This window comes from Pelobates fuscus, chromosome 5 (assembly GCF_036172605.1).
Source record: "Pelobates fuscus isolate aPelFus1 chromosome 5, aPelFus1.pri, whole genome shotgun sequence".
Classification (NCBI taxonomy): domain Eukaryota; kingdom Metazoa; phylum Chordata; class Amphibia; order Anura; family Pelobatidae; genus Pelobates; species Pelobates fuscus.
In genome coordinates this window covers 303,526,168-303,546,065 of record NC_086321.1, presented here as the reverse complement: position 1 = coordinate 303,546,065, position 19,898 = coordinate 303,526,168, and the positions used below count along the sequence as shown (strand labels likewise).

The 19,898-nt window shown below is 44.9% G+C and overlaps 1 protein-coding gene across 1 annotated transcript in view; it reads left to right on the top strand.

Moving 5' to 3' along the window:
* Positions 1-370: 370 nt before the first annotated feature.
* BSG (basigin (Ok blood group)) overlaps positions 371-19,898 on the top strand; it is a 62,019-nt gene continuing 42,491 nt past the window's right edge. Inside the window, exon 1 of the mRNA XM_063456566.1 lies at positions 371-586. Coding sequence (XP_063312636.1) covers positions 371-586 — 216 coding nt within the window. The remainder of the gene's footprint in view (positions 587-19,898) is intronic.

Below are 19,898 nucleotides of genomic sequence, written 5' to 3'. Positions count from 1 at the left end.
CTGTGTTATGCCGGACGTGGATCCTAAGATCACCCAATTTCTGGGAAAATCGGGTTGGAAGGCCAAAAAGGGACTGGACTATTCCCTTCTCCACTGTCAGGACAAAGTCTTAGACGTGTTAGGGCCTTTAGCCAAAATCTTCAACATGGTCGAAGCAGCATTGACTGAGGGGACACCAATAGACCTGTTGGCCATCAGATGATGGATCCAATGGTCCATATGCTTGATAGGCAACGCTAACACCGCGTTAGCTCTATGACTGTATGCATTTCTCCCTTCTCTCTATGGGCTACTACATCTAAAACGCTCCCAAGCATCACTGGTCCTGATAGCGCTGTTCTAGACGGCACAACCTTGGTTCCCTTCGCTCATGGAAATGTCTATCGACCGCCCCAGACTATTGCCGGGTTCCATGGACCTACTATCGGATTCCGATGGGAACTCTCACCCCCTTCTGGTTCAGGGGCTCCTCTCCGGGGACCTTGGGTCATGCCGAACGTTTCACAAGCAACTCTTGACTTATTGGCAGGAGCTTGGGCTCCAGGAATATGAAGATCCTATACTCATGCCTGGAACGCATGGAGTGGTTAGTGCATGGAACAACACGTGGATCCCATAGGTGCTTCTGGCGATCTCAGCTGGTCATAGCGGAATGGATTGCTTTCCGTCTGGGAAACATCTGTTGGTTTGTCGCCTTCTGCGAGGCATTAGATTTGCACGTCCACCCCAACCCCGAAACAAGGCTCTATGGGACGTCAACCTAGTGTTGGAGGATTGGCCTACGAATTCGGACCTTACGCTCAAACAAGTGTCTGCAAAATTCCAAGATTTTACTATTAACATGACGTAAAGTCATGATTTTATTAATGACTTGGAGGCGAGTATTATGCTTCTCTTTCTTTAATTTTCCCTCAGCAGCGAAGAGAAAAAATGTATGTAAAAGAGAAAAACAACATAACATTAGCATATTCAACAGTGCTGTACATCCCCTGTCCCGTAGAAGCGGCCGGCGCTGGGTGAGACAGGCGGAGCAACCCATGTACCTACCGGGGTACCGGAGGTGCAGGGGACACTGGGTGAGCGGACTCTTGGGGGGGGAGAGAGGCGCTGGAGCACATGAAGTCCCCGAGTGCCCACCGGGCCGCGGTGCTTACGGGGGGCGTCCTGGGCCGAGCTGGGGCCTGGTGCCCTGGGGGACCGTGTGGCGCTGACTGCTCCCTGACCTGTGCTGGTGACACGCTTCATGGGCCTACAAGGGTCATATCCAGCACTAATCTCATGCAGCCAGCCAGACCACACAACCTTCTGACTTGAATGCACTGTGTGGATGGAACACCTAGCTACGGAATCTATAATAGGAACTTTTATATAGTGCTCTGTACTTAGACGCTCTCCAGACACCATCCTAAAAGTTACTATAAACTTACTCATATATTGTTGTTAATCTTACTACTGAACCTTATTTTTTTCAGCATTTTCTAACACTGCATGCCTGCACCATAATTTTCTAGGTACCATTACAAGACAAACAGCTCTGACTCCTCACAGCCTCACGACATCAACCTAATACAAGGGGTTAACTACGCACACGCTGTTTAAGATGCAATATCTGTACAAGCCAAAGTTTTAGCATCTTTGATACTCAGGGGCCCATTTATATCTACTGGCGTAATTGGATAAAAGGCCATATGTCTTCTAAAAAGGCCATATTAATTTAATCTGCGGTGCACTATAGCATTCACAGCTTAAGCCGTTTCTACCTGCATATCTTCGCAGAAAATTAATGATGATAATTTTATGCTGAGCAGTCAACATAAATGTAAGGGCCCAATTAAGACCTGAGTTAAAGCAACAAGCTAACGCACCAGCCATATGGCACCAATAGAGTTATACAGTCACCACGCTGGCCTTACGCCTCCTGTCGTAGCTACAATACGTCACCATCCCGACATCATTGGTAAAATTAATGGAAGTTGTGCTTAAAGGACCACTATAGGCACCCAGATCACTTCAGCTTAATGAAGTGGTCTGGGTGCCAGGTCCATCTAGGTTTAACCCGTTCTGCTGTTTCAGAGAAACTGCTATGTTTACAAATGGGTTAATCCAGCCTCTAGTGGCTGTCTCGTTGTCAGCCGCTAGAGGCGCTTCCGCGCTTCTCACTGTGATTTTCACAGTGAGAAGACGCCAGCGTCCATAGGAAAGCAATGAGAATGCTTTTCTGTGGACTGGGTGAATGCGCGCGCGCGCGCGCGGCTCTTGCAGTGCATGCACATTCAGCCGATGACGGCGAAAAGGAGGAGGAGAGTTCCCCGCCCCGAGGGAGCCCGGTGGGGGAAAACAGGTAAGATTTAACGCCTTCCACCCCCTAGAGCCCGGCAGGAGGGGGGCCCTGAGGGTGGGGAGGACCTAGAGACCCTATAGTGCCAGGAAAACGAGTATGTTTTCCTGGCACTATAGTGGTCCCTTCATGCTTCATGGCTATAACACGTTAACTAAGCACACACATCCACTGTTAAACTGTTACATGGTTATCATCTGCTATCATACTGTGCCTCTGCGTAGGCGAACACGACTTTTTGCTATAATCTGCACAATGTTGACATTTATCGTGCATTATGAAAATAAAAATATGGTAAGAAAGATAAAACAATGAGACAACGCTGGTCAACTTATAGGCAGCAACCCTTTAAAAAGGAGTCCCTCAAAACCCTTTAAAACAAGACAGGTATAAAACAATAGTAAAAAAGGCTGCGCCACAAAATGCAAAGTAAAAAATAGTAATAAAAAGTCTTTATAATAAAAGATAGCAAAGTCCAAGTAAAAGGAGTCCAGTTTGTTAATCCTTACGTATGATCTTGGGATCTTCAAAATTTCCATAACACGTTTCGTCAACAGACTTTATCAAATGGAATTGATAAATTGAAAAGTCAGTTGACGAAACGCGTTATGGAAATTTTATATTGTGTATTTTAAATATTAAAGTATTTTGGTCATTTGCTTATGCCAATTATCTTTTTTAGATACACATATATATATTATACTACTTGTATTCTATCCTGGCCTTTTATTACTATTTTATTTTTTTTACTTTTGTATTGGTTTTAATATCTGCCTGGAAGGTTCCTGTATCTAAAGAAATCCTAGGGGGGGATCAATCCACCTATGCTGACATCATAGAGCAGTCGGTCTGCCCTCTATTTGTAAGTACGTTTTATTTTAATCTATACCTACACTGTTATACGGTGAGCACTATTGGCTGCTTTCTTTCTTTATTTGAGAATTGGACATCAGAAACGGAGAGATACCCACCACATATCCCATAAGCGGGGATTATACCGCTGTACGCACTTTACCCTAGAGCTGGATTAAAGCTCTTGTAAATGTGAGTTCTCTACCATCATTACTTTTTATGCCCATATTTGAGCCATACATATTGCACTATTGTTTGTCCCTTTCTTTTATCTTCCATATAAGTGGACACGTCATCATACTTGAAGATCCCAAGATCATACGTAAGGATTAACAAACTGGACTCCTTTTACTTGGACTTTGCTATCTTTTATTATAAAGACTTTTTATTACTATTTTTTACTTAGCATTTTGTGGCGCAGCCTTTTTTACTATTGTTTTATACCGGAAAATAAAAATATGCCTGCTGTAATAATACATCTAGATTGGTCCATGCGGGCTCCTTCCTCGGGTGGCGCACCTCTGAGGTCATACCAGCCTATTTAACTGACATCCTCCCTACTGCCGTAATACAAACCATAGTACCCAGCAGCTACCCTGCTGAAAAATTAACTACAGTTTAGTGTGTTACCTTATCTTGATGTATTATACTCGACTAGGTTAATGTCAATCCATATAGCATGTCTCAAACAATCCTCTTGTTAAGCAACATTATATGCATCAACATGTTTTTCTTTAAAAAAAATGTGCAGTACTATCACATGCCACAGTCTTATGCTTCTTGAAATGTCTGTATTTACTGTCATGGCATGACAAGCTTGTCTGTCAAACTTTTGCACAACAAAAATAAAGAATGTAAAAAATGTTTTTAAAAAATTGTCGCAGTGGCATTTTGCAGTGCATGCGCAATAGTCTCCCGATGCTTTCCTATGGGGAAGCATTGGATTGGCTGAGATTGTCAAGATTGAGTATTTCAGCCATGAAGGTAAGGTGAGGCCAGCCACGGCGTGGGAAAAAGGTGAGTAAAAAAAAACAAAAAACCTTTCCCATGTGATTGGAGTGAACACACACTCACTGACCGACACACACACACACAGACATACACTCAGACTCACTCACAGACAGACACAGAGACCGACACTCAGACCGACACTCCGACAGACACACACTCACAGACATACTGAGACACACACACACTCAGACACACACACACACACTCAGACACACAGACAGACAGACACACACACACTCACAAGTAATTACTTTTTTATTTAAATTGAAATCCACCCAGCCTCCCTACCTTTAGAGAGCTGGAGTGGATATGCTTTCTCTGAGGACCAGTAGGGCTGCTGTCATCTCCCTACTCAGCTCCCTCTTGCGCACTGTTTAGTGAGCCGGGGGCCGGAGTGACATCATAACCCGGCTCCCAGCATCACTGCAAGCCGCGTGAGGGAGCAGAGCAGGGCTATTACAGCTCCCTCGCCGTGGCACTAAGTCAGCCGCTCGCCGCCCTCTGCTCTCCATTACCCGGCCACTCCCCTCCGTCAGCTGCCCACGTCCCTCCCACAGCCACCCCTCTCACTCCTTCAGCAATAAATGAGCCGCCCACCCAATTCCCTCTGTCAGCTGCCTGTCTTCCTCCAACAGCTCTCCATGAGCCGGCTGCCCCTCTCCTCCTTCAGCCGCCTGCCTTTCTCTGCTCTCAGCCAGCCGGTCAGCGTGGGGGCTGAACAGACTCACAAATCCCAGGTGCCTGTGTGTATATAGAGTGTGTATGTATGTATATATATATATATATATATATATATATATATATATATATATATAATATTACACATATATTAATATACATTTGTGCAAATATATAGGTGCATAATACTCACACAAATCACAAAATCACATAGATAAAGCAAAACTATATAGAAATATTTTTTTAAATTCAATCTGTTATTTAAAAAAAAAAAAAAAAAAAAACAGATATAGACATGGACTCATGGATTTTTAAAGGGACTCTCCAGGGAGGCAATTTTACTTACCTGGTTCCAGCGCCGGGAGCCTCGTGAAGCCTCGTGAGCAATCAGGCGCACATACTTCAGAGGGCGGCATTCATGCCGCCCTCTGAAGTCCTGAGCGCACTACTGCGCATGCGCGCGGTGTGCGCGGCCGCGAGCTGAGTGACAGCTCAGCTCGCGGTCTTTGCCCGCCCCCCTCCTCCGCTGACAGGCTGGAGAGAGAAGGCGCGCACACAGTGCCTTCTCTCTCCTGAACACGTCAGACGTATTTTAATACGTCTGACGTGTCCAGGGCCTTTTTAGGGCCCTGCGTGATAGGAAGTCCCTCTAGTGGTCGTCTGAGTGACGGCCACTGGAGGTATTCCTATCAATCAATGTAAACACTGTATTTTGTCTGAAAATACAGTGTTTACATTAGATTGCCTGCAGGGAGCTATAGATAATACCTGAACAACTACATTAAGCTGTAGTTGTTCAGGTGACTATAGTGTCCCTTTAATTAATGGATACATACTGGCGTGTAGTCACGGATGCCCATACATACACATACTGACATATACTCATCAACAGACACTGGCACACAAACAAACTAATGCTGCATCCCATACAAACACTGGTACACAATCACTAATGCATACACACTCCCTGACATACACACACATTGATCCATACTGACACACACACATATTGATCCATACTGACACACACACACACTGATCCATACTTACACACACTGATCCATACTTACACACACACACATTGATCCATACTGACACACACACACACACACTGATCCATACTTACACACACACACACACACACACTGATCCATACTTACACACACACACACTGATCCATACTTACACACACACACACACACTGATCCATACTTACACACACACACATTGATCCATACTGACACACACACATATTGATCCATACTGACACACACACACACTGATCCATACACACACACACACACACACTGATCCATACTGACACACACACATATTGATCCATACTGACACACACACACACACTGATCCATACTTACACACACTGATCCATACTTACACACACACACATTGATCCATACTGACACACACACACACATTGACCCATGCCAACAAACACACACACACTGATCCATACTGACACACACACACATTGATCCATACTGACACACACACTTCAAAAATACACACCAAACACACTCACAAATACACCCACTCTAAGAATCAATAAAATGTATATGGAATGCCTAGGTGCCACTGCTCACTGAGCCTACCTTGCTCCTTGAGCTGTATTCAGCTCCTACCCAGCAGCCTGCCTGCAGCTCTCTGACAGGCCTCCCTGCCTGACAGCATTTTACACACAGGAAGCAAAAATTCAAAAGACCCGCGTGAGCTGCCCTGCCCTGCCTGACTGCCAGGTCACATGCTTCCTGTGTTTAAAGGGCTTTCAAGCAGGCATCGGGGCCATGGCTACGCTCCACACAGTGCTCGGCTCGGGAGGAGTGAAGACAGCCTATTTAGATCACCACCAGGGCCGGCTGCCCCTGCCCCCTTCACTAAAGGTAAGAAGAAAGGTTGGGAGGAGGGGGGAATGCAGATTTTTTTAAAGGACCACTATAGGCACCCAGACCACTTCAGCTTAATGAAGTGGTCTGGGTGCCAGGTCCACCTAGGATTAACCCTTTCTGCTATAAACATAGCAGTTTCAGAGAAACTGCTATGTTTACCTATGGGTTAATCCAGCCTCTAGTGGCTGTCTCATTAACAGCCGCTAGAGGCTCTTCTGCACTTCTCACTGTAATTTTCACAGTGAGAAGACGCCAGCGTCCATAGGAAAGCATTGAGAATGGCTGGCTGAATGCGCGCAAGGCTCTTGCCGCGCATGCGCATTCAGCCGATGACGGGGAAAGGAGGAGGAGAGTCTCCAGCACCAAGGGAGCCCGGCGCTGGAGAAAGGTACCGTAAGTGTTTAACCCTTTCTTCTCCATCCAGCCCGGCAGGAGTTGGACCCTGAGGGCGGGGGCACCCTCAGGGCACTGTAGTGCCAGGAAAACGAGTAATTTAGCTAAATAAAGCAGTTTAGTGTATAGATCATTCAACTGCAATTTCACTGCTCAATTCACTGTCATTTAGGAGTTAAATCACTTTGTTTCTGTTTATGCAGCCCTAGCCACACCTCCCCTGGCTATGATTGACAGAGCCTGCATGAAAAAAAAAAAAAAATGGTTTAACTTTCAAACAGATGTAATTTACCTTAAATAATTGTATCTCAATCTCTAAATTGAACTTTAATCACATACAGGAGGCTCTTGCAGGGTCTAGCAAGCTATTAACATAGCAGGGGATAAGAAAATCTTAATTAAACAGAACTTGGAATAAAGAAAGCCTAAATAGGGCTCTCTTTACAGGAAGTGTTTATGGAAGGCAGGGCCAGATTAACAGCCCAGTGGGCCTGGTGCTGACAATTATGACGGGCCTAATAACAGAATCATATCGACCAAAAACACTTAAACACTCCCAAGCATCATGTATCTGATGGAGATGGTGCTGGAGAGAAAGAAAACAGCAGCTATAAGAAAACACATACCCTATGCTAATCTCCCTCTAATTTATCTTTTCATCTTTCAAGTAAATCCATAACCCCTAACAGCAGTGTCCAGTCAAGCAGGAAGTCAATGGGCTGGGTAAAAGGGTGTGCCACTGACACAAATCACGTAACCTGCCAAAAGGGGAAAACATGCCCAAAAAGAGGACATGTCTGCCCAAAGAATTAGAAGGCCAGCCTGGCATGAATGCATGTCAGGCAGCCTGCCAATCATGCAGCTGGCCAACTAAGGGCATACTATGCAGACAGCACCCTGAGCTTGGCATAAATGCGCTCGCTCAACACTTTCTAAGGACTGTCCCCTAGCACTCGCTGGTCCACTTGTCTCCTTACCTTCTTACTAGCAGGCAGAAGATCCTGGTATATAGTCTGGGACAAAGAAAAGCTGAATGTAGTGAGTGTAGAAGAAAGGGAACATGCCACAGTGTTAGAGAGACCAAAGTCAGCATTACCTTAAAGGATCACTATAGGGTCAGGAACACAAACATGAATTCCTGACCCTATAGTGTTAACACCACCATCTAGCCCCCCTGGACCCTCATGCCTCCATAAATATAGTAAAAATCTTACTGTATTCAAGCCTGAAGCTGTAACTCTGCATGCTGTTAGACTCAGAAAAACAAGCAGTCTGCTGACATCATCAGAAGAGGTAGCCTGATCCAATCATAGTGCTTCACCATAGGATTGGCTGAGACTGACAAAAAGGCAGATAAGGGGCAGAGCCAGCATGATTCAAACACAGCCCTGGCCAATCAGCATCTCCTCATAGAGATGAATTGAATAAATGAATCTCTATGAGGAAAGTTCAGTGTCTGCATGCAGAGGGAGGAGACACTGAATGTTTGGATGCATTTTAGGCAGCCATGACCCAGGAAGATCTCTAACAACCATTTAAGGAGTGGCCAGTGAAGTTATCACTAGGCTGTAATGTAAAGATTGCATTTTCTCTGAAAAGACAGTGTTTATAGCAAAAAGCCTGACGGTAATGATTCTACTAACCAGAACAAATTCAATAAGCTGTAGTTGTTCTGGTCACTATAGTGTCCCTTTAACTATATTCATTGTCAGCCAGTCCACACAAGTTTTGTTCCCATACATCCCTCTTAAGTTTCCATACTTAAGTAAGAGTATGTGAAAAGTAGTTAGGGTTGCCACCTTTCTTGGAAAAACTTACCGGCCTTACTAATTTGCATAATTAAATATGTATGGGTGACATCACATGATGTAAATCACAAGGAGTGACATAAGAGAAAATGATGTAAAATCAGCAAAAAACGACTTAGTTTGATTCCTGCTGTATAGATGGATTCCTCCCAGTGCCCCCACTTGTCGATTACTCCAGGTCTCAGTGTTCCTATGTATCAGTGTCTCATGTCTCCCAGTGTCCCCTAGTGTCGTGTACCCCGGTCTCCCAGTGACCCTATGTATCACAGTGTCCCTATGTATCACAGTGTCTCAATGCCCCATGTCTCCCTGTGTCCTCCAGTATTCCCATGTGTCTATGTCCCCATGTATGTGTCACTAGGACACTAGGAAGACGGGGAGACCTGGGGACACAGAGACACCAGTGACACTGGGAGACTAGGGGACACTGGCTGGGACACATGGGGACACTGGGAAAATAGGGGACACTTAATGACATGTCTGTGTGTATTCAGCCAGTATGTGTGTATTCAGCAGTCTGTGTGTATTCAGCAGTCTGTGTGTATTTAGCAGTCTGTGTGTGTGTGTGTGTGTGTGTGTATTCAGCAGTCTGTATGTATTTGGCAGTCTTTGTGTGTGTATTCAGCAGCCTGTGTCTATTCAGCAGCCTGTGTCTATTCAGTAGTCTGTATGTATTCAGTAGCCTGTGTGTGTTCAGTAGTCTGTGTATATTCAGCAGTCTGTGTGTGTGTATTCAGCAGTCTCTGTGTGTGTGTATGTATTCAGTGGACTGTATATGTATTTAGCAGTTTGTGTGTGTGTACTCAGCAGTCTCTGTGTGTACTCAACAGTCGGTGTGTGTGTATTCTGCAGTCTGTATGTATGTATTGCATTTGTTGGAGGAACCAATAAATATAAGCTTGATGTAATTAGCCTCCGGGTACAAAAATTCATATACTTTACCATGTGCATCATTTCAAAGAGAAACACTGGACATACCGACTCCTACCACCATGACAATTTCAAATCACTGTAGTGTCACGTACTTAAAGTAACCCTTTAATAATTTTAGTGAAAATGTTTCATTGTTGCAGTGTATACTATTGATAACCATTTATTGCATTAGGAGCAGAACTTAAACATATGAATATTTTCTGCACCGCTTATTTAAATGTAAGAAGCTGAGTTGATATATTTGGTAGTTAAGCATATTTTAACATATGGATAAACGTAAATCTTAATGGTTTTTTAGGAGAGCAAAAAACAAGTCGCAAGAGTACACTGAGGACGAACAGCAGCTGAAATAGCCTGCCCTTCGGTGGGTCCCCGCTCAGAACTCAAGCTGGTTTTAGCTCATCTTGCGCCATTACAGAGAGAACATCTCTGAAGCATATTAGACTGATCCCACCCATACAGGCAGTCCAGATCCGAAATGCCAGCAAGTTCTCTCTGCACGAGAGATACAGCAACCCCAGACGATCGTTTCAACCTTGTTAGGCATCATCAGTGAGGCATAGCTGATATCTCTCTAGGCACCGGGAGCAAGGGGTCCACGTCTGGATTACCCTTTAAAATTGTGGAGAGCAAAAAACAAGTCGCAAGAGTGCACTGAGGACGGACAGCAGCTGAAATAGCCTGCCCTTCGGTGGGTCCCCGCTCAGAACTCAAGCTGGTTTTAGCTCATCTTGCACCATTACAGAGAGAACATCTCTGAAGCATTCAGCTGCTGCCCGTTCTCAGTATTCTCTTGCGACCCATTTTTTGCTCTCCTCAAGTTTAAAGGGTAATCCAGACGTGGACCCCTTCCTCACGGTGCATAGGGAGATATCAGCTATGCCTCACTGATGATGCCTAACAAGGCCGAAACGATTGTCTGGGGTTGCTGTGTCTCTGGGTTGCTGTGTCTCTCGTGCAGAGGGAACTTGCTTGCATTTCGGATCTGGACTGCCCGTATGGGTGGGACCAGTCTGATATGTTTCAGAAATGTTCTCTCTGTAATGGCACAAGATGAGCAAAAACCAGCTTGAAAACTGAGCGTGGTCCCACCAAAGGGCAGGCTATTTCAGCTGCTGCCCGTTCTCAGTATTCTCTTGCGACCCATTTTTTGCTTTCTTAATGGTTTTTTAAGCTTATTTCTTTTTTAGAAAGGTTTCCCAGTAACACCCAAATTATGGTTAAAAAGACTATAATTCTCATCATACGTTTCAGATGCTTTGGAAATTGGTCTCCTAAAGAGACACTATATTCACCAAAACAACTTTAGCTTAATGAAGCAGTTTCGGTGTATAAATCATGCCCCTGCAGTCTCACTGCTCAAGTCTCTACTATTTAGGAGTTAAACAATTTTGTTTATGCAGCCCTAGGCATACCTCACTGCATGTGACTTGCACAGCCTTTCTAAACACTTCCTGTAGAGTCATCTAATGTTCACACTTTGTGGTAAATTCTGTTAAATTTAGAATTTTTTTTATCTTCTGCTCTGTTAATAGCTTGGTAGACTTTGCAGGAGCCTTCTGTGTTAAAGTTAGAGAGCAGGAGATAATGCCTGTTAACCCCTTCCCTACCTCGGACGTGCAGGATACATCTGAAAAAAATGGCAGTTAATGACCGCGGACGTACCCTGCACATGTTCACATGCCGCAATGGAAGTTTATGGAGCTGCCAGCAGGGGGACTGTCTGAGCAATCTGGCAGTCCCCCAGACACCTAAAAAGAAAAAAAAAAGTGAGTGAGGGCAGCAGTGTATGCAGGGGTGCAGTGTGTATGTGTTAGGGGGGCAATGTATGTGGGGGACAGTGTGTGTGTGTGAGGATTGCAGTGTTTGTGTGAGTGTGGGCAATGTGTGTGTATGGGGGCAGTGTATGTATAGGGCAATGTGTGCATGGGGGGCAATGTCTGTGCATGGGGGGCAGTTTCTGTGCATGGGGGGCAGTGTCTGTGCATGGAGGCGCAGTGTATGTGTATGGGGCAGTGCATGTGTATGGGGGGCAGTGTCTGTGTATGGGGGCAGTTTCTGTGTATGGGGGGCAGTGTATGTGTGTAGAGTATGTGTGTGTGTGATAAGAAGGGTAGGGGGGCTTTTTTTAAAATTATGTGTTGTTGTTTTTTAATTTAATTAAAATAAATATACATTATGTCCCCCCTCCCTTCTTACCTTTACTGAGGGAGGAGGGGGGACATTTCTCAATCCCTGGTGGCCCAGTGGTGAGAGTGTACTCTAGCCCATAACTCCAGGGCTAGAGTTCACTCTCGCGAGATCCGGAGCGTTGCCGTGGTAACTGCAGCAACGCTCCGTGCTCGCGGGAGTAGAACCCGGAGGAGCTCCTGGGTCCTCTCTCCCTCCCACCCCTGCTGGCTGTCAGCACGCATGGTGCCTGCGGACCGGGAAGGGAGATCTCTGATCTCCCCTCCAGTCCGTGAAGGCACATTGCAGGGCTGGCGCACGCATGTGCTGGCAGGGGAGAGGGAGACCCTCGGTTTGCTCAGTTTTCCCTGGATCTGCCACTTGTGTGGTTAAGGCTGCATAAACAGAAACAAAAAGATATTTAATTCCTAAATGGCAGTGAATTGAGCAGTGAAACTTCAGGAGCATGATCTATGCACATTGTCATTGTCATTTCAAACATTTCATATGATGTCAGTTGAGAAAAGCACAATTCTAGGTGCCGAAACATTGGAGGTGTAGTGTTACACGTGTCCAGCCCTCAGAGGCTTTATGTAAGTGTTATGTAGAGACTTTACCTTGTGGTTTATGGTTATGATACCGGAGAAACTGACGGAAGCCAAGCACAGAGAGATGGACACAGGTTTCTTCAGGAAGGAAGAGATTCTTTATTCGGATCACCGATCGGGACTCAGAGGGACTAATGTCACCAAAATACAGAAAGTTCTGAGCCCCGGACAATAGTGCAGGCTCCTTATATAGGCATATAACTCCTCCCATATTAAGCTCCACCCGCACATTCTCTTGACCAATCAATACAAATAAGAATTAACTTCCTGCTTGACCGCATGGCTTGTCCAGCACAATGGAGGAGGGGAATACTACATCCTGTATTCTCGCACATGCTCCGTACACTACTGATCGTATCTTGCCTCGTGCAACCAACTGATCGATACGTCAGCATATGCACGTACACATGCCACGTGGTAATCTCGGCCTACTGAATTTATTTTTACCGAGATTCCACCACATTCCCCCCTTTGATGCCTCTTGATATTTCACAATTACTTGAGGCATCACTTAACCTTGGTTTGCATACACCCCAAGTTACCATGAACCAGACCAGACTTGTCTATGATGTGAATCTTTCAACATTCATCTTCCTGCATTGGTTCTCCCTGATCTAGAGCCTTATATTTATAAATTGCCATTATCTGTGCAGCAGCCTTCCTCTCTGCTATATTTTCTATCAGGCTTTGCACAGACCTAACTACTAAGGGTATAAGACATGGCAGGAGTAGACACAACATTAAAATCAGTAGGACTCCACCTACCAATGCCTTAAGCCCTCCAAACTGCTCATACCAGCTACCAAACCAACTACTTGGATTATACCCTTTCCATACCTGAGTAGGCACATGCGCTAGTTTAACCATATGGCTAGTAAGCTCAGCTATTGCTTGCCCTTCGTCATCTATTTGAAGACAGCAATTGCTCAGGTTAAACTTCCCACATACACCTCCCTCTACTGCCAATAGGTAATCCAAGGCTAATCTATTTTGGTATACTGCTGTCCTCATCCTGGTATTGTGCTTCGCTAGAAGATTGAGCGCTTGTGAGGTCTCATTAGTAATAATCTCAACCACCGCCTGTAACCTTATAATACGGTTGAGCATATCAATTGGGGTTCTATAACCAAAGGTACCATCCTCTGCCCACGTGGCTGGCCCATAATACTCTATAATACGCTGGGGAGGCCATTCATCATCTTCCCAGGCGCCTATCTCTATGGGTCCCCTTTTCTTCCTATGATTCACATCATACACTTTAACACCTAAAGTCTCACCTGTTTCGATAGGTAACAAGAAGAAGGATGGTTTGAGCATACCCAACACACATGCCCCTTCCCAGTCCTGTGGCAACTCCGAATAGGCTTTCTTACCACAGATCCAGTACAAATTTGCTGGGGCTCTCCAACTAGATGTGATGGATAAATCAAACCATACGTCCTTTAAATTGGCATATCTTGCAAACGGGTTAGATGGTTCTGAGACATTTGAAGCCGACCACCAAGTTGTATTCTTTGTATCATCATCATAAGCTTTTTGCCCTAGACAAGTTAACTCTCCTGCAAACATAACCTATGATGGAGGTCTTTAATCTCCACTCAGATTTACCTCTAACACTCATATGATAATCGGCTTGTGAAGATATTAATTGTTCAACTGCCTCAGAACCAGACATTACCTCCTTTGCTTCCCAAGGCCATTGGTCTCCCATGTTAGTACCTCCACACACATAGCAGTTGGTAACATTAAGACTACCAGCAATACTTTCGGCTAAATCAATGAACAGGTTTTTAGCGTTATGGGGGATCTTATTATCTATACTCATTTCTTCATAAAAGGAATGGTATACCTGATGAGTTTGGGAGGTTACCGTATCGGTCTCTATCCCTATAAACAATACTGTCCCAGGATCTAAACCCGTCCCATATATTTGAAACCCAAATAAATTACCATATTTATCTAAGAACTTGTTGGGGTTATTCATAAGTATATGGACTGGATTGCATTCCATAGACTTACAGTATGGATTGGTAGGCAACTTAGTCACAATCATGTCCTTGTCTGCTGTCTGTCCCCAAGTTGCCCACCCCACACAAGACCAATATGGGCAAAAGTTATAATCTCTATTTGGGCATCTAGGACTCACATACTTATTTTTACTGCTGGGACAAAAATCATTAGACCCATACGTTCTCTCCCATCTAAGATCCCCACATACATTCCACGGCTTTCTACCACTTGATATCGCCTTACATGCATCAAATAGCAGAACACCCGAAGAATGTACGGATTCTAATACCATTTTGTTAATTAGGGTCCCCTGAGGATCTCCATTCCTGAGAGTCAACCAAATTGTACGGGGTTGATACTCTGGACTGAAGCACTTAGGTTCTCCTATTCCTAAATGGCACACACTATATTCTATATTTAAGTAACTACATCTTGATACATCTCCTTTACACTCGTATTGCGAATGCCAAATTAGGGTCTGGGAAATATGGTTACCTGTTCTTGTAGTCTTAATGCATACCTCACAGCTAGGAGTGTCGGTACCTCTATCTTCCTGAATATAAAAATACACATATAAAAACATTATCAGAAACACATCTTTCGTCGTCATCCTCAGTCTTCGTCCGTGCGATGGCACCTCAGCTTCCAGGATGTAAGGGCTGCAGGGAATGGAGTTCTGCTCGTCTTCACAGGGGTCTCTTCGAGACTTTTCCTGACTTTTAAACTACACGTCGATGAGCGGACAGGCTTTATTATGGCCTTCTCACTCACTTACCAATCCCTGAAACAATAACATTTGTAATCCACAAGGTTCCTCGTCACTCCGACTGAGTCGTGCGCTTTAACCGGATCTTGCAGGGATTCTCTGGATCTGCTGTAGCTTGCCAAGAATCGACTGCTGCTGGTTTAACCCTGGAGTGATGTATCCACGGAGTCACTTCAGCCACTTTTATCGCTGTAGGGGTAGACAAAAGAACAATATAAGGACCTCTCCACTTGGGCCCTAATGGTACATTATTCCACTCTTTAATCCACACTTGGTCTCCTGGGTGGTAACTATGAACTGGGGGATAAATATTCACAGGTAATCTATCTTGTACCCATTTCTGTACCTCCTCCATAGTCTTACCCAACTCTACAACCTGCTGCCGGGTAATTCCTTCTCCCAACTGACTCAAATCCCCCCTTAAGTTACCAAGTACGGGAGGTGGTCGCCCATACATGATTTCAAAAGGAGAGAGGCCCATCCTTCTGGTAGGTGTACTGCGGATTCGCAATAGAGCTATGGGCAAAAGAACGTTCCACTTAAGTTGGGTTTCCTGACACATTTTAGCCAACTGGTTCTTAATAGTTCTATTCATTCTCTCTACCTTACCAGAACTTTGAGGTCTATATGCCGTATGAAACCTCCACTTTATACCAAGCATATGAGTCAGTTGTTGTAGGCACTGATGAACAAAAGCTGGACCATTGTCCGATCCTATAGAGCAGGGTAGTCCATATCGGGGTATTATTTCTCGTAGCAGGAATCTCACAACTTCTTCTGCTTTCTCTGTACGAGTAGGACATGCTTCTACCCAGCCTGAATAGGTGCACACAACTACTAGTAGGTAGCGATGTCCACCAGATTTAGGCATTACTGTATAGTCAATTTGTAGATTGGACATGGGGAGTCCCCCCATAAACTGGACTCCTGGTGGTTTTACTGGTCCTTGCCTTGCATTATTTTTAGCACATGTTACACATCTTCGTACAATGGCTTAAGTTAAGTTGGACAATCTTGGTATGTAGAAATGTTTTCTGAGAGATTGTTCTGTACTCTCTCTCCCAGAATGTGTCCCGTTGTGATAGTTTTGGACAATTTCTACCGCTAGTGATGCTGGAATAACTATTCTCCCATCTTCTAACTGATACCATTTGTTCTCCAAATACTTTCCAGGTTCAGTCTTTAACCACTCCTCTTCTTGAGCTGTATAAACTGGAGTCCATTGAGACAGTGGAGTTGGTATAAGAGCAGCTATATGCTCCACATATTCCTGTCTTTCTGATTCAGCTGCACGCTTAGCTGCATTATCTGCCATCCGATTTCCTTTGGTTACATCACCATCTCCTCTCAGATGCGCTCGACAATGTATAATACCGACTTCCTTCGGCTCCCACACTGCTTCCAATAGTTGTAGGATTTCAGCTGCGTACTTGATTTCTTTGCCCTCTGAATTCAATAGTCCTCTTTCTTTATACAAAGCTCCGTGGGCATGAGTGGTTAAAAACGCATACTTGGAGTCCGTGTAGATGTTCACTCTTAAACCTTCAGCCAATTGTAACGCTCGTGTCAGTGCTATCAATTCTGCTTTTTGTGCTGATGTTCCTTTTGCCAGTGGCCGAGCTTCTATCACCTTGTCTATCGTTGTTACTGCATATCCTGCATAGCGGATCCCTTCTTTCACATAACTACTGCCGTCGGTGTAATATTGAACATCAGGGTTCTGGATGGGAAAATCACGAAGATCTGGTCTACTTGAAAATACTTCATCCATCACTTCCAAACAATCATGTTGACTTTCAGTAGGTTGTGGAAAAGGGTAGCTGGATTTAAGGTATTTACAGTCTCTAAATGCACTCTTGGGTTTTCACACAACATTGCTTGATACTTGGTCATACGGCTGTTACTAAACCAATGATTTCCTTTGTAATCCAACAACGTCTGTACTGCATGTGGAACTCGTACATAAAGTTCTTGACCCAGAGTGAGTTTATCGGCTTCAGCTAACAGCAGGGCGGCTGCAGCTACGGCTCTTAGACAAGGTGGAAGTCCGCTGGCCACTGCATCCAGTTGCTTAGACATATAGGCAACAGGTCTCTGCCATGATTCCAAGTACTGTGTCAATACTCCCACAGCCATTCTTCTTTGCTCGTGTACATACAGGTAGAATGGTCGTGTGTGATCAGGCAGGCCTAATGTTGGGGCACTCATCAAAGCCTTCTTCACATCTTCAAATGCCGTTTGTTGTTCTTGAGTCCATAAGAAGGGGTCATGCTCTGTACCTTTGATAGCTGCATACAGAGGTTTTGCCAGTATCGCGTAACTGGGAATCCATATCCTACAGAAGCCTGCTGCCCCCAAGAATTCTCGCACTTGTCTTCTATTCTTGGGTGTTGGTATTTGGCACACAGCTTCTTTTCTCTCTGGCCCCATAATTCTTTGACCTTCAGAGATATGGAATCCCAGATATTTGACAGTTGGCAGACACAACTGAGCCTTCTTTCTAGACACCTTGTATCCTGCCTTCCAGAGAATGTGGAGTAGATCGTGCGTTGCTTGCTGACATATTTCCTTTGTAACTGCTGCTATCAACAAGTCGTCCACATATTGTAACAATACACACTCTCCTGGGATGGACTCGAAATCCAGTAGATCTTGACTTAGAGCTGAACCAAATAGGGTAGGTGAATTTTTAAACCCTTGGGGCAGTCTTGTCCAGGTCATTTGGCGTTTTGAGCCCGTTACAGCGTTTTCCCATTGGAAAGCGAAGATACATTGGCTTTCTGCGGCAATTCGGAGGCAAAAGAATGCATCTTTGAGGTCTAAAACTGTAAAATAGGTTGCCCCGCCCGGAATTAAAGCAAGCAGGTTATACGGATTGGGCACAACTGGATGTATACTAACAACCGCATCATTGACTGCTCTCAAGTCCTGCACAGGTCGATACTCATCTGTACCGGGCTTTTGAACAGGCAGCAATGGGGTGTTCCAGGGGGAAGTACAGAATTTTAGGATACCATACCGTATGAACTTATCCAGATAAGATTGAATGTTCTTCTTAGCCTTCTGCGGGATGTGATATTGTCGTAGGCTCACTGGATAAACCCCAAGTTTTAGTTCGATCTTAATAGGTGGAATATTGCGGGCCAATCCTGGTGGGTTGTTCTCTGCCCAAACTCCTGGTATGTTGAATAAGGATTCATCACTCCTAGGGTTTTGGCTAGTCAACGCTGTATAAAGTCGCCACTCTTCTTCCTTTGGTACGGATAATGTCATAATACCTGAAGGTCCATTAAACTTTAAGGATGTTGTTCCGTTTGGTAGGAACGTAATCTGCGCTTGTAATTTGGAAAGCAAATCACGTCCCAGCAATTGGACTGGACATTCAGGCATGTAAAGGAATTGATGTTTTACTACGTGGCCTCCCAATGTACAGAGTCGACTTTTAAGATCCGGTTTTGCAGCACTTCTTCCAGTTGCTCCTATCACGGTAATAGTTCTTCCAGATGGAGGAGCAACTAGGTTAGTCACCACCGAATGTTCAGCACCAGTGTCAATCATGAATGCACTCCATTTTCCCCCTATTGATACATCGACCATAGGCTCCGCTCGACCAAGGGGGATGGAGCCCGGTCGGTATCAATAGTCCTCCATGACCGTGTCAGCCAATCCTACAAAGTCCCTACCTTCTCTATCGCGGGACCTTTGCGCTGCGGGATAGTACCAATCTTCTCTTACACTTCCTCTGTTTCCATTACTTCCTCTATTACCATTACTCCCTCCGGGGCCTCCTCTACCTCTCGCTCTGCCTCTAAAGTTTCCATAACCTGCCCTGGGTGGGTCTCTCTCGTACTGCTCTCTTTGCGGACACTCGCTTCTCCAATGCCCTTCTTCCCTGCAATACGCGCACTACTACAATACTCAAGGGCTCCCTATTCCACCTACTATCGCCTCTATCTGGGCCCCGTCTATCTACGCCTGCGATCGCTACCGCTAGCATATCAGCCTTTTTACGCATCTTGCGCTCTTCCTCTTTCTTACTTTCTGACTCCCTATTCATGTACACCTTATTTGCTACCTCCATTAGTTGGGTGATGGACATTCCTGCAAACCCTTCTAACTTCTGTAGCTTGCGCTTAATATCTCCGTAAGCTTGGCTGACAAAGGCAGAGTTTACCATTCGGGAATTATCAGCGTCTTCCGGATTAAAGGGGGTATACAAGCGGTATGCCTCCAATAATCGGTCATAAAAGACACTGGGCGCTTCATCACTTTTCTGAATCACCTCAACTGTCTTTGACATATTAATAGCTTTCTTCCCCCCGGCTTTCATGCCAGCAATTATAGCGTCTCTATAGGCTTTTAGTTGACGCATGTCTGCGCCATTAACGTTCCATTCGGGATCGGTATTAGGATAATGCGTTGCGGCCC